The sequence below is a fragment of the Eleginops maclovinus genome, chromosome 11, assembly GCF_036324505.1.
Source record: "Eleginops maclovinus isolate JMC-PN-2008 ecotype Puerto Natales chromosome 11, JC_Emac_rtc_rv5, whole genome shotgun sequence".
Lineage (NCBI taxonomy): Eukaryota > Metazoa > Chordata > Actinopteri > Perciformes > Eleginopidae > Eleginops > Eleginops maclovinus.
Window position 1 is genome coordinate 565991 of NC_086359.1, and position 14241 is coordinate 580231.

General features: G+C 44.0%; 2 protein-coding genes across 2 annotated transcripts; both read left to right on the forward strand.

Moving 5' to 3' along the window:
• Positions 1-1171: 1171 nt before the first annotated feature.
• On the forward strand, positions 1172-6816 carry LOC134871799 (uncharacterized). The gene is made up of 4 exons (XM_063894714.1): positions 1172-1620; positions 4279-4484; positions 4571-4682; positions 6174-6816. Exons 1-4 carry the CDS (start codon positions 1285-1287, stop codon positions 6357-6359), a joined length of 840 nt encoding a protein of 279 aa, XP_063750784.1. The 5' UTR covers positions 1172-1284; the 3' UTR covers positions 6360-6816.
• Positions 6817-7453: 637 nt separating this feature from the next.
• On the forward strand, positions 7454-14163 carry pgap2 (post-GPI attachment to proteins 2). Its single transcript, XM_063894715.1, has 6 exons — positions 7454-7734; positions 8792-8960; positions 9094-9343; positions 9798-9904; positions 10424-10532; positions 12031-14163. Exons 2-6 carry the CDS (start codon positions 8793-8795, stop codon positions 12159-12161), a joined length of 765 nt encoding a protein of 254 aa, XP_063750785.1. The 5' UTR covers positions 7454-7734; position 8792; the 3' UTR covers positions 12162-14163.
• Positions 14164-14241: the final 78 nt, after the last annotated feature.

A 14241-nucleotide genomic window follows, 5' to 3' on the forward strand; every position in this document is an offset into this window, starting at 1 on the left:
TAAATACACTCTGTTACAGTATGAATACTGCCCTGTGTTCATACTGTAAATACACTCTGTTACAGTGTGAATACTGCCCTGTGTTCATACTGTAAATACACTCTGTTACAGTATGAATACTGCCCTGTGTTCATACTGTAAATACACTCTGTTACAGTATGAATACTGCCCTGTGTTCATACTGTAAATACACTCTGTTACAGTATGAATACTGCCCTGTGTTCATACTGTAAATACACTCTGTTACAGTATGAATACTGCCCTGTGTTCATACTGTAAATACACTCTGTTACAGTGTGAATACTGCCCTGTGTTCATACTGTAAATACACTCTGTTACAGTATGAATACTGCCCTGTGTTCATACTGTAAATACACTCTGTTACAGTATGAATACTGCCCTGTGTTCATACTGTAAATACACTCTGTTACAGTATGAATACTGCCCTGTGTTCATACTGTAAATACACTCTGTTACAGTGTGAATACTGCCCTGTGTTCATACTGTAAATACACTCTGTTACAGTATGAATACTGCCCTGTGTTCATACTGTAAATACACTCTGTTACAGTATGAATACTGCCCTGTGTTCATACTGTAAATACACTCTGTTACAGTATGAATACTGCCCTGTGTTCATACTGTAAATACACTCTGTTACAGTATGAATACTGCCCTGTGTTCATACTGTAAATACACTCTGTTACAGTGTGAATACTGCCCAGTGTTCATACTGTAAATACACTCTGTTACAGTATGAATACTGCCCTGTGTTCATACTGTAAATACACTCTGTTACAGTGTGAATACTGCCCTGTGTTCATACTGTAAATACACTCTGTTACAGTGTGAATACTGCCCTGTGTTCATACTGTAAATACACTCTGTTACAGTGTGAATACTGCCCAGTGTTCATACTGTAAATACACTCTGTTACAGTGTGAATACTGCCCTGTGTTCATACTGTAAATACACTCTGTTACAGTGTGAATACTGCCCTGTGTTCATACTGTAAATACACTCTGTTACAGTGTGAATACTGCCCTGTGTTCATACTGTAAATACACTCTGTTACAGTGTGAATACTGCCCTGTGTTCATACTGTAAATACACTCTGTTACAGTGTGAATACTGCCCTGTGTTCATACTGTAAATACACACATTAAAAACTCTTTTGCAACTTCGAACTCAGCGTCAATTATAGTCGATTGTGACAGATCGAGAATATGCTTCACAGCTGGTAGGAGGGGCATCAATGACCGCTAGGGGGGGCATGGCCCTCGAATGCCCCCCCTTAGCGCCGGCACTGATGTCAGCCATGTGAGGCACGACACCAACAGGAAGGGTTTGATCGGCATCAAGCTGTCCGGAGGCTTCAGGAACCTGTGCAGAGAGCACCTGGTGTGGTGGGGTCTGTCGGTTGGGGGGGGGGGGGTCAGATCAGCTGAGCAGCGCCTCCTGAAGAAAACCTACCCGGGCCGGACAGAGCAGCAGGTCCAGGATCAGCAGAGATTCCTGGGGAAGTTTGCGTCCTCGCCGGCCTTCAGGAAGAGCTCCAGGCTGAGATCGTACCGCTTCACCTTCCCCCTTCAGGATCTGCTGGAGGCCTACAGCCAGCAGGTACAGAGGGTCAGGGTCCAGCTATTTCACCGAGTTCTGCTGCTTTTACTCAACATATTCAACAAATCGTACGGTGTCCTTGGGTGTCCAGAAAGGAGCCTAAAATAAAAACGATTATTATTACTATGATTATCTATGGAAGTGGGCCAGTACTCTCCGATATGCAGCGCTAGCATTTCCATACGTGACTCTTTGCCCTAGCGTGACTTTAATTTGTATACCGGCACTCCTCACAGGCTGCTTGTACTCATAATGGAGGACTCATAATGCTGACTCATATCAGGGTTCAGGACTCATAATGCTGACTCATATCAGGGTTCAGGACTCATAATGCTGACTCATGTCAGGTTCAGGACTCATGAAGCTGACACATGTTAGGGTTCAGGACTCATAATGCTGACTCATATCAGGGTTCAGGACTCATAATGCTGACACATGTCAGGGTTCAGGACTCATAATGCTGACTCATGTTAGGGTTCAGGACTCATAATGCTGACTCATGTCAGGTTCAGGACTCATAATGCTGACTCATATCAGGGTTCAGGACTCATAATGCTGACTCGTTTTAGGGTTCAGGACTTATAATGCTGACTCATGTCAGGTTCAGGACTCATAATGCTGACTCCTGTTAGGGTTCAGGACTCATAATGCTGACTCATGTCAGATTCAGGACTCATAGAGCTGACTCATGTTAGGGTTCAGGACTCATAAAGCTGATTCATATCAGGGTTCAGGACTCATAATGCTGACTCATGTTAGGGTTCAGGACTCATAATGCTGACACATGTTAGGGTTGAGGACTCATAATGCTGACTCATGTCAGATTCAGGACTCATAGAGCTGACTCATATCAGGGTTCAGGACTCATAATGCTGACTCATGTTAGGGTTCAGGACTCATAAAGCTGACTCATGTCAGATTCAGGACTCATAGAGCTGACTCATGTTAGGGTTCAGGACTCATAATGCTGACTCATATCAGGGTTCAGGACTCATAATGCTGACTCATGTTAGGGTTCAGGACTCATAGAGCTGACTCATGTTAGGGTTCAGGACTCATAATGCTGACTCATGTCAGGTTCAGGACTCATAATGCTGACTCATGTTAGGGTTCAGGACTCATAATGCTGACTCATGTCAGGTTCAGGACTCATAATGCTGACTCATATCAGGGTTCAGGACTCATAATGCTGACTCGTTTTAGGGTTCAGGACTTATAATGCTGACTCATGTTAGGGTTCAGGACTCATAATGCTGACTCATGTCAGGTTCAGGACTCATAATGCTGACTCATGTCAGGTTCAGGACTCATAATGCTGACTCGTTTTAGGGTTCAGGACTTATAATGCTGACTCATGTCAGGGTTCAGGACTCATAATGCTGACTCATGTCAGGTTCAGGACTCATAATGCTGACTCGTTTTAGGGTTCAGGACTCATAATGCTGACTCATGTCAGGTTCAGGACTCAATGCTGACTCATATCAGGGTTCAGGACTCATAATGCTGACTCATATCAGGGTTCAGGACTCATAATGCTGACTCCTGTTAGGGTTCAGGACTCATAATGCTGACTCATGTCAGGTTCAGGACTCATAATGCTGACTCATATCAGGGTTCAGGACTCATAATGCTGACTCATATCAGGGTTCAGGACTCATAATGCTGACTCCTGTTAGGGTTCAGGACTCATAATGCTGACTCCTGTTAGGGTTCAGGACTCATAATGCTGACTCATGTCAGGTTCAGGACTCATAAAGCTGACTCATGTCAGATTCAGGACTCATAGAGCTGACTCATGTTAGGGTTCAGGACTCATAATGCTGACTCATATCAGGGTTCAGGACTCATAATGCTGACTCATGTTAGGGTTCAGGACTCATAGAGCTGACTCATGTTAGGGTTCAGGACTCATAATGCTGACTCATGTCAGGTTCAGGACTCATAATGCTGACTCATGTTAGGGTTCAGGACTCATAATGCTGACTCATGTCAGGTTCAGGACTCATAATGCTGACTCATATCAGGGTTCAGGACTCATAATGCTGACTCGTTTTAGGGTTCAGGACTTATAATGCTGACTCATGTTAGGGTTCAGGACTCATAATGCTGACTCATGTCAGGTTCAGGACTCATAATGCTGACTCATGTCAGGTTCAGGACTCATAATGCTGACTCGTTTTAGGGTTCAGGACTTATAATGCTGACTCATGTCAGGGTTCAGGACTCATAATGCTGACTCATGTCAGGTTCAGGACTCATAATGCTGACTCGTTTTAGGGTTCAGGACTCATAATGCTGACTCATGTCAGGTTCAGGACTCAATGCTGACTCATATCAGGGTTCAGGACTCATAATGCTGACTCATATCAGGGTTCAGGACTCATAATGCTGACTCCTGTTAGGGTTCAGGACTCATAATGCTGACTCATGTCAGGTTCAGGACTCATAATGCTGACTCATATCAGGGTTCAGGACTCATAATGCTGACTCATATCAGGGTTCAGGACTCATAATGCTGACTCCTGTTAGGGTTCAGGACTCATAATGCTGACTCATGTCAGGTTCAAGACTCAAAATGCTGACTCATGTCAGGTTCAAGACTCATAATGCTGACTCATGTCAGGTTCAAGACTCAAAATGCTCTTCTGTTCTCTCCAGTTTTGCGGCGGCGAGAAGCCTGTCATGCGGGTGTATCAGACCCACCTGTACAAACAGGAAGTGATGTACGCAGTGCTGGTCCACAGTCCGGCCAATCAGGAGCAGTTCTCAGAATCTCCTCTTCTGAACGACGACCCGAACGCTGTCTGCTGCTACAGAGATGGCCTCTTCATCTGGAGGCCCCAGGCCATGTGTGAAACTCACAGGTGAGGAAACTAAAACCTGGAGATCCCAACAAGGAAGGAACAGACAGGAGATGAGTTATGGATTGTGTTTCCTGTCTCTCTGTCAGATACCAGTTGATCCGGAACGATGAGGCTCTGCTGATGGAGGCTCGGACCTGCAGCCCTCAGCAGTTCTATGTTTGGGATAATGTGGGCATCGCCCTGCATGTGGAGGACAAGGTGATCACTTCCTGTTGGGTCTTGTCCACAGCTGGGCGTCTGGCTTTTCTCTGCGGTCCATATATATATTTCAAGGATAAATCAGTCGGAATGACCAGAGTGGATCTGCAAGTTCTGGCTTCTTTAGGGGCTCTCTCAGGAGCACCACAGCTCTTGTCATTAAGGAAATATAAAAATATATTTAAAAAGTCCAAAAGTATTCGTAAAATGTCCCCAAGAGTATGTCTGAAGACGTTGTTTGTGTAAAAGGTCCAAAAATACATCAGAACATATCTTGTATCCAAAGAATATTGAAACATTTTCAAAAACATCCGAAACAACATTTTGAAAGATAAATAAAAGTCAGAGAAAATATGAAGGAGGTTTTTAAGTTGATGAAATAAATGTGAAGACATTAATTTTTATTGAAAAAAAGTCACATAAAAGATGTGCCTGATTTTAGCAATGCTGCGTAGAGGAGAGAAGGCGGTCGTTCAGATCTGCTCTATGTGGCCTTAAAGGATACATCCTCAGATATAACTCCAGGGTTCCTCACGGTTTCACTGGAGGCCGAGTTAATGCCGGCCAGAGAGAGTCTTAGAGAGTTTGAACAGCAAAACATGTAAAGTCATCCAGGTTTTTTTCAGTCGAGGCAATTCTTCATTTTATTGAGATAAATAGAACTGAGTATCGTCTGCATCACACGTTTACAGAGGGACTCCTTATAATGTCGCTGGACGGAAGCGCATCTATAATGTAGGGCCAAAGGTAATGCGTTGACTCAACTCAGGATCAGGAAACCATGGTAACGCTGTGGATCAGAGCAGGAACAAGACAAACGGAGAAGTGTCTTTTGATGGAAAGTTGAGCTCTAAAGCCTGCCGGGGGGGGGGGGGGGGGTTCTCTACAAGACCGAGGTAGTACTGTCAGAGTGGATTAAGTTTCCTCCGGAGTACGAAGAGTTTAAAGTCTCACCTGCTGTCAATCATAGCGCTGATCCAAAGAGACCCGCCCCCCCTCGCCAGCAGAGCACTCTTTCAGCGGAGACGAGACAGACAGCTGCTGCAGCGACAGCTAATGGAGAATAATACATACATAATTATTCATAAAGAAACATTGTTTATTCTATCATTTAAAATAAAGATCATTTATGATAATAACAACATTATTATTATCATAAATGAATAAGTTCAATTAAACAAACATTGTTTTTATAAACAGAATTTATGTTTCATTTTAAACCGATCGTATTTATCCACTCACAAGAACACATAACATATCCCTTTAAGGCACATTTAGAAGATGCAAAATGTGCAAATCATTTGTGATTAATCACAAGTTAACTATGGACAGTCCTTTGATTAGCCGCGGGTATACAATGTGAACTTTATAATAAGTCATTATGAATTTAAAATGTCCGAAGGGATTGTGACATGTTTTTCAGAGGCTCATGTGAGTTGTAGTTAATGATGGGTCCGTGTTCCTGAACCTGAACTGTTCTTCCTGTTTCAGCTGCTGCCGTTGGATCCGGCCCGACTGAGAGGGAATCTGAAGTTCTGCAAAGGACAGAAACTTCACCACGTTAAGGACGAGTTTGATGAATTCCGATTAGCCAACGAGACTGTTCGGAGATTTTGGCCTGAAGACCCCTCCCCACTGGAGAGAGATGAAGAGCAGGACATTAGTGAAGCAGGATGAAGGAGTCAGAGTTTAGACTCATGCTGCCTTCACCTCACAAAGATTACCTTCAGGAGGATCAGGACAACACCAAACCAGGGGTCCAAATCTGGCCGGGACACTTTGGGCAAATGGAGACAAAGATAAAAAGAGAGGAAACAAAACGAAAAGTGCAAACAAGCCTTTGTTGTGAGCTTTATGTTATGACTTGTGTCCTGTATGCACCTGTCCCTTTTCAATCATTGTATTTGAAGACTGAAAGCCGTATGTTTGTGGGGAAAAAAGGAAATAGTGAAATAACGTCATCATTTAAACAAGGTACTGTTACTGTTTCAACAATAATGTAAAATATAACTGAGGTCTTTTAGACAAAGAACACGAAGAAGGAAAATAAATCATTTAAAAATAATATATACAATTACTTGTGTTAGGAAAGCTTTGTTTGGATCTCTCTAAATAACACCTTCAGAAATACATGTTAATTAGGGGCGGCAGTGGCTCAGTCAGTAGCGACTGCCGAGGTGCAGATTCATGATGCAGAGCTGCAGGCCGAAGCTACAGAAGGTCTCTCTCTCTGGGTCTGCTGTTTGACCTCGTGGCAGAGTGTTGAAGATCTGCAGCCTCTGTCCTCTGTGGACTCTCCGGCTTTTAGAAAGCTTGTCAGCCAAACCCCCGTTAACACACCAATGACCAGGTGAGCTAACGCTGCATAGAGACTGGTTCCTATCCAGCAGGTCACAGGGCCGTGCAGAGGCTCCACTAACATGTTGTTAATGACACACAGAGACGTCACGGTACCGGTATCACATATTATCCAGCCCACTGAAACGGAGCAGGAGTTTAACCTCTAGCTCTTTCCTGATGTTCAGCATGTACTGCCAGATAGAGAGCTTTAATTACTGAGCTGCAGTAAACTACATGTTAGCATTTAAAGACAAACTTTAGAGGTTATTCTGGTGAGAGGGACTCAGAGTAACTCAGAGTGACTCAGAGTAGAGTAACGCATCACAGTTCAGAGACAGTGATGATGTAATGTCCCTTATTACTTTAAGAAGACAGGAATCAGTAACATGTACTGGATTACATGCTGGAAGTCACTTGCCCATCACTGATAATAACATGTGTTTTGTGTGGACACAATCAGTGGGATTATTTTAGTTTCTAACAACACGTGTGTCTTTTGCTAATAAAGATCTGTAAAAGAGAACGAAAAAACTCCACATTCATGACGTCATCGCGCAGAGATACGCTAATGCGGAAGTAGGCGTGGCTAAACCTCAAGAGAAAAAAACGAGTTAACAGGATTAGCTCTTTTTAACCCGAGCTAAAGCAGGCTAAAGGGGGCTAGAGGGGGCTAGAGGGGGCTAGATGACCGGGAAGCCTTGGAGCTGTGAAGGTGAGTGTCCTGCATGTCTTCCTCTCATATCTGCTTCTGTTTCAAGCCTCAAACTCATGGAGGAGAGGCAGAGTCCAGCAGCTACAGCTAGCGTTAGCTTTAGCTTCACCTACATTCATTGTTGTTGTTTTCTTTTGTTTACTTGTTGTTTAGAAGACAATAACGCTGGCTCTCAGTGGACCCTGGAGTCTTCTGAGCTTCTTTATACTTCGACCTGAGTATAAGTTATGTATTAGTAGTAGTAGTAGTAGTAGTAGTAATACTACCAGAGGAGTACAGTTACAGTTACAGTACTGTCCTTTAGAGGTACTTTTCCATGTTATGCTACTGTGTACTTTTACTCCATCACATTTATGTAATACCTTTAGTTGCTAGGCAGATCTGGATTAATGATGGTGAATATAATCCCTTAAATCAGACTGTAGTTCCCCTGCAGTAAATCCAGCAGCTACCCTGCAGTATACAAAGCCATTAGAACTAGCTGCACCTTTACCAGCTCTGAGAACACTTTAATGATCAATCATTATAAAACAGATCAGGTGTAAGCTACTAAAACTATGAGTGCATTTACACAACATTTATTTGAATTAAGAAGTTTTCTGTTTAAAATATTTCCCAGTTCCCTTTCATAAAGAGGGTCAGGCCACATGAGAGCTCATCTTGGTGTCAATCCTAGTTACAGCAGCAGTGTGTTCAGGTAGTAAACACTTTGAAGCTGGAAAAAAGGTATACATGTAATAAAATAAAATGAATGTTCTATATAAGTTAGACCAATATATCACAGCAGCAGAAATATACATGGGTATGTAAATTACAGCTGTACAAAACGTTCATTGTTATGGAGAAACTAAAACTATGAGGCAGTGAGTTCTCTGCCAGACAGAGGGGAGGTGTTGATATTAAGTCAAAATTCAGAAAAATAAATCAAAATTCTTAGAGAAATTTGGATTGTGAGAAAAGAAATGCAATTCTTAGAATAAAGTCCAAATTGAGCTTCTTTCCCAAAGCCGTACACACTCTGAACCAAACCCACATCGTGTGTTGTGTGTGTGTGCAGGATGCTCCAGGGGCCGAACAGCAGCCTTGACCGGGACCGGCCCCTGATCCGGATCCCCTTCACCAGCTTCGCCGTGCTGACAGTGCTGCTGCCGCTGACCGGCCTCATCGCCTGCCTCTGCACCTCCATCCTCTACCACTACCAGGACGCCACCTACACCCACTGTAAGGTGAGCCTCAGCAGGACCCCCCACCTGGGTAGACCTGACCCAGACCCTGACCCCAACCTTTGTTCCGAGCAAAAAGCAAAATGATTGAAGCTAGGTTTCCTGTGATGAAGCTGCATTATTACCCCCACCCCAGGTTTGGAACTACCTGCCCTCCATCAGCTCGGCCATCAGCCGGGTCCCAGAGCGTTACATCTGGCGCTGCTGCATCGGCCTGCACTCGGCTCCTCGCTTCCTGGTGTCCGCTGCTTACTTCAGCTTCTACCGGGGGCGCTTCTCCTCCCGCCCCCCTGAGCTGCTGCTCAGCGGCCTGAACCTGCTCTGCAGCCTGGCGGAGAACACGGGGCTGCTACTGCTCACATACGTGTCCTCCACCGAGACATACAGTAAACATGTTTGCTATTCTGAGACCTTTCGTGAGACCTATAGTACTCATGTCTCTGCAGATGCTAATGAGCTCTCTGTCTCTGCAGATAGTAACAAGCTCTGTGTCTCTGAGCTCTGTGTCTCTGAGCTCTGTGTCTCTGCAGATGCTAACGTGCTCTCTGAGCTCTGTGTCTCTGCAGATGCTAACGTGCTCTCTGTCTCTGAGCTCTGTGTCTCTGCAGATGCTAACGAGCTCTCTGTCTCTCAGTCTCTGCAGATGTTAACTTGCTCTCTGTCTCTGAGCTCTGTGTCTGCAGATGTTAACTTGCTCTCTGTCTCTGAGCTCTGTGTCTCTGCAGATGCTAACGTGCTCTCTGAGCTCTGTGTCTCCGCAGATGCTAACGAGCTCTCTGTCTCTGAGATGCTAACAAGCTCTCTGTCTCTGAGATGCTAACGAGCTCTCTGTCTCTGCAGATGTTCATAAGTACGGCTTCGCTGTGTTCATGGGAAGCTCTATGCTGCACATGCTGATCACCTGTAGACTGTGGACGGTCATCAGCAGACACTACATCCACCCAGAGGTACACACACACACACACACACACACACACACACGTTGTCCTCTCTCATGTTGAATATTTTCCTGCTTTCCTCTCTGACCCCTCCCAAAGCTTCATGAGACTCCCCAGGAGGACAATGACTATGAAATGTAGATGAATAGTATGAAGCAGCAATCCTGAGTGTCCTCCTGCAGGGGGGCGCCACACTGCCACGCTGATCTCTATATTAAAAATAAAATAAAAATGATTTCCGACATTTGAACACATTTTTATATTTTTGACGCGGCTCTAAACGTTGTGTGAATGTTAGTGGAGCGTTGGTTCCTGCAGAACTCTAACTCTTCATCACGGGTCTTCCAGGAAGCCTTCGTCTTATTTTAGTGTGTGTGTGTGTGTGTGTGTGTGTGTGTGTGTGTGTGTGTGTGTGTGTGTGTGTGTGTGTGTGTGGTGTGTGTGTGTGTGTGTGTGTGTGTGTGTGTGTGTGTGTGTGTGTGTGTGTGTGTGTGTGTGTGTGTGTGTGTGTGTGTGTGTGTCGTTCAGGAGAAGACGTCGTGTGTGTGGAAGCTGCGTCTCTTCCTGTCGAACGTCGGCTGCTTCCTGGCCGCTGCGTACTTCTTCAGACGCCACAACCAGTACTGCGAGGCCGGAGGTGAGCGGGGGGGGGGGGGGGGTCGGGCGGGCGGTCTAAACATTTCTAGTCTGTTTTTATAAATAATAGACATTTCTTAAATAAATGATTCTGGCTTTAAACAGCTGTAGGTTTTTTGGGGGGGGGTTTAGGTTTACTACTGTTATTTTAATTCCCATGCAGTGGACCCAGGTTCGAATCCGGCACCAGCCACTTTAATTCTTTAATGGGGCCATATTGTGCTTTTTGGGGTTCTCCCTTTTCCTGTAGTGTGTTATTTATGTGTGTGTGTAATAGGTCTGCAAAAGCTAAAATCCCAGAGCTCAGGCCAGGGGGAGATTCTCTCCCATATCCCTCCCCCCTGCCTGAAACGCCTCCACTGGATTCCTTTCTTTACTTCCTGGTTCAGTTCCGTATCACACTGACCTCACCGTGATACGGAACTGAATTCTAGCCAATAGCAGCGCGAGCCGCTCCGTGCAGCCGACCCGAGCGGAGGAGTCATGGCGAGGAGACGCTGCGAACCAAACCTTCCTTTGTTTCCATACCTCAGGAAGAAGATGTGAAGAACAAGTGGCTTTTATTTTTACCACTATTCCCCCGGAGCAAAAACCATATGATGGTTGTGTTCTCGACATTTCAGTGAATTGAGGAGCTGTTGTGGGAGTTCAGCCGTAAGCACACTGCTAGCCTCGGCAAAGCAGCAAGCTAACGCTATCAACGCTACGCTACCGAGCTCTCAGGCTGTATGCACACTACCTTTACCTGAACTGTGCAGAAATACGGAGATGGTTTTTCATCAACACGTTAACCTCTGAAGCCCAGACGCAGCAACCTGTAAGAAACAGCGTCTCAGGACATGTTCACATTCAACAACCTATGTGGCATACCCACTGAACGGGAAGAAGCTCAGCTACCAGACCGTAGTAACCATTTCTACCAAAACGAAACATAATTCCAACACCAAGCGTCTGAATCAGCACTGAACGACCAGAACTCACTGAACCAGCAGCCAAAAAAGAGCAACAGAACCGCTTCCCTTCACAGAGCCATAGCTAGGAGCAGTCTTTCTGTTTGAGATCACAAGATGTGTTCAAGGTCACAAAAACGCTCTGAAGGTCAACGTCTCTGCTGAAGGTCAACGTCTCTGCTGAAGGTCAACGTCTCTGTCAGTATTTGTTTGTAATAAACTGGCACGGTGCAACGAGCGATGCCATGTTTTCAGTTTTTCAGGGGCGGGACATTTGACAAATCTCTAAGCGGTTGACCAATCACAGCAGAGTGCGCTTTTGCAAAGGTGGGGGCATGGGCTCTTCAGAGCGTTTTCAGACGGAGTGAAAAGTGGTCATTTATGCACAAAGCGCTGTTTCAACTTTGAAGCATGAAAAGTAAAAATAGCATCATAGGGGACCTTTAAGAAATAAGAGTCTTTGTGTCGTGGTATTTAGTAGAAGTATTTTGCTGGTTGTGTTTAGTTTTTATATTCATTAATATAAACCTTAATATACCCCCCCCCCAGTGTACACCCTGTTCGCCCTCTTCGAGTACCTGGTGGTGTTCTCCAACATGGCCTTTCACATGACGGCTTTCTGGGACTTCGGGAGCAAGGAGGTAATCGTAGCCACGCCCCCCGAGGACAAGAGGTTCTGAGTCACCTGAGGGGGAGGAGACTCATCTGAATGGGGAGGAGACTCACCTGAGAGGGGGACACTCACCTGTGGACTCTGTTGGACGTGATCACAAACAGGACGTAACCTTCTCATCATTCCCAGAATCCTCTCTGGCTGCTGTGTAAACAAGTTGTTGTTATTGTTGTGACCAAAGAGAAGGCCTTTATTTACAGGATATATAAATATATAATCAATCATTAATATTTAATGATTGATTTCGGTTGAAGCTCCTTTCATTACGACGGCTTTCAAACTTCAGAAAAACATTTCTGTCTCAGATCTGATCGTTTCCTGATTCCAACATGTTTTTATTTTCTGCTTCAGTCTCTTTTCTTTAATTAATATTACAGAAATAGATTGCATGCTGGTTTTATAGAATGGAACGCCTGCTGCTTTTATGTGTTTAGGTTCATGAAATAAAAGATTTATATGATTCAGGAAAGTTGATTTAATACAAAATACTTATTTAATCTAATCTGATTTCAAAAGTGCAGACTACTCCATCTCTCTATCAGGTCTCCTCGACCCCTCAGAGCTTCACACACTCACACCTGATATCACATGTGAGATATCACAGGGAAAAATGGGGTCACTGCGGATGTATTTAATGTCATAGAACAAAACGTGATCCGTCTCTTAAAGTCAACCACAGACCTTATTTCCAGCTGCTTTCCAAAATCCTACGGAGAAATCCCACTGACTCTGAGACGAGGGAACCGGGAGTGTTAAACTGCTAACTCACTTCCGGGTTTCAGGACTCATTCCTGCACCACTATGTACTACTTTAAATAACAATAGCAGCAATACTACCTTAAATAATAATCAGATACGTTCCACCTTAAATAGATGGTTAGCCCTGAGAATGTTTCCTCATAAAGTTTCATCTGGAATAATAAATTAAAGATATCTTACTTATAATATTTAGTTTTAATCTAATCTTCGAAAGTTGTTAAAGCTGGCTGAGAGGGGGTGTGGTCGTCTCTGAACCAGTAGGTTACTGGTTGGATCCCAGTCCCTGCAGTCAACATATGAATGTGTCCTTGGGCAAGATACTGAACCCTGAGGTGTGTGTGTGTGCTGCTCTGCATGATGGAGTCCAGAGCTCTGATGAAGAGCTGTTTGAGTACAGAACATATTTACCTTTATAGTAACCGTAGCTGCAGTTTGTTTATGATTTGAATATTTGATCACCGACAGCAGAAGTCTGTCCTGGTTTATGGAAGTCCGCAGATTGAACTTCCTCCTGCCGCTCCACCCTGTTTATTTTAACCCTAATGTAGAATGATATATTGTTTATTTACAAAATCCTAAGTGTAATTATTTTCTGAATAATAGACGTTCATTTTGCAGTGTGTGATTGATTAAGCCCCAAAAAACTAAATGCATCCATTTTCAGAATTTCAACCCTTGAATTATTTCCCCATTGTTTTTAATGGGGAAATAATTACAATATTTTAATTATTTGGATAGCATTTTAATTGACTTTTTTAAGCAACATCAGTGCTGATCAAAGCCGCTCAATATTAAGTGAAGTTTGATTGTTTTGAGCTTAGTTTGCTGGCTATCCGCTGAAGATCAGTTTGAAGACGCGACCCTCCACAGAACACAGACGGTATTTGTAACCTAAAGAGCGCTCACTGATCTGCTCTATATTTAACTTCCTGTTTACACCCCGAGTCCTGTGAGCTTCCTGTCCTCACACTCATTCTGCAGCTCAAAACACATGTGATAGGCTGAGGGGCGGGACATCTGTAAGCTGGTTGACCAATCACAACAGAGCCAGCTAACCAGTGAGGGCAGACTGGGCTCTTGAGGAACTTTTTATTTCATACTTTTTTTGTTCATTAATTAGTGACTTTTTTGCTCGTTTTCTTGCTGATAACAAAATGAACCACTTTTTCCAGAGAACCTTTATTTTATTTTCATGAAAATCCAATTTCAATTTATTAAATTCTGAGGATTTGTTGTTGTTGAGAATATTACTTCCTCTACCTCGTCTGTTGTTTTTATTTGACCTGGAAATGGCCCTCACAAGCCACCATACTGAAACTAACTGAGGA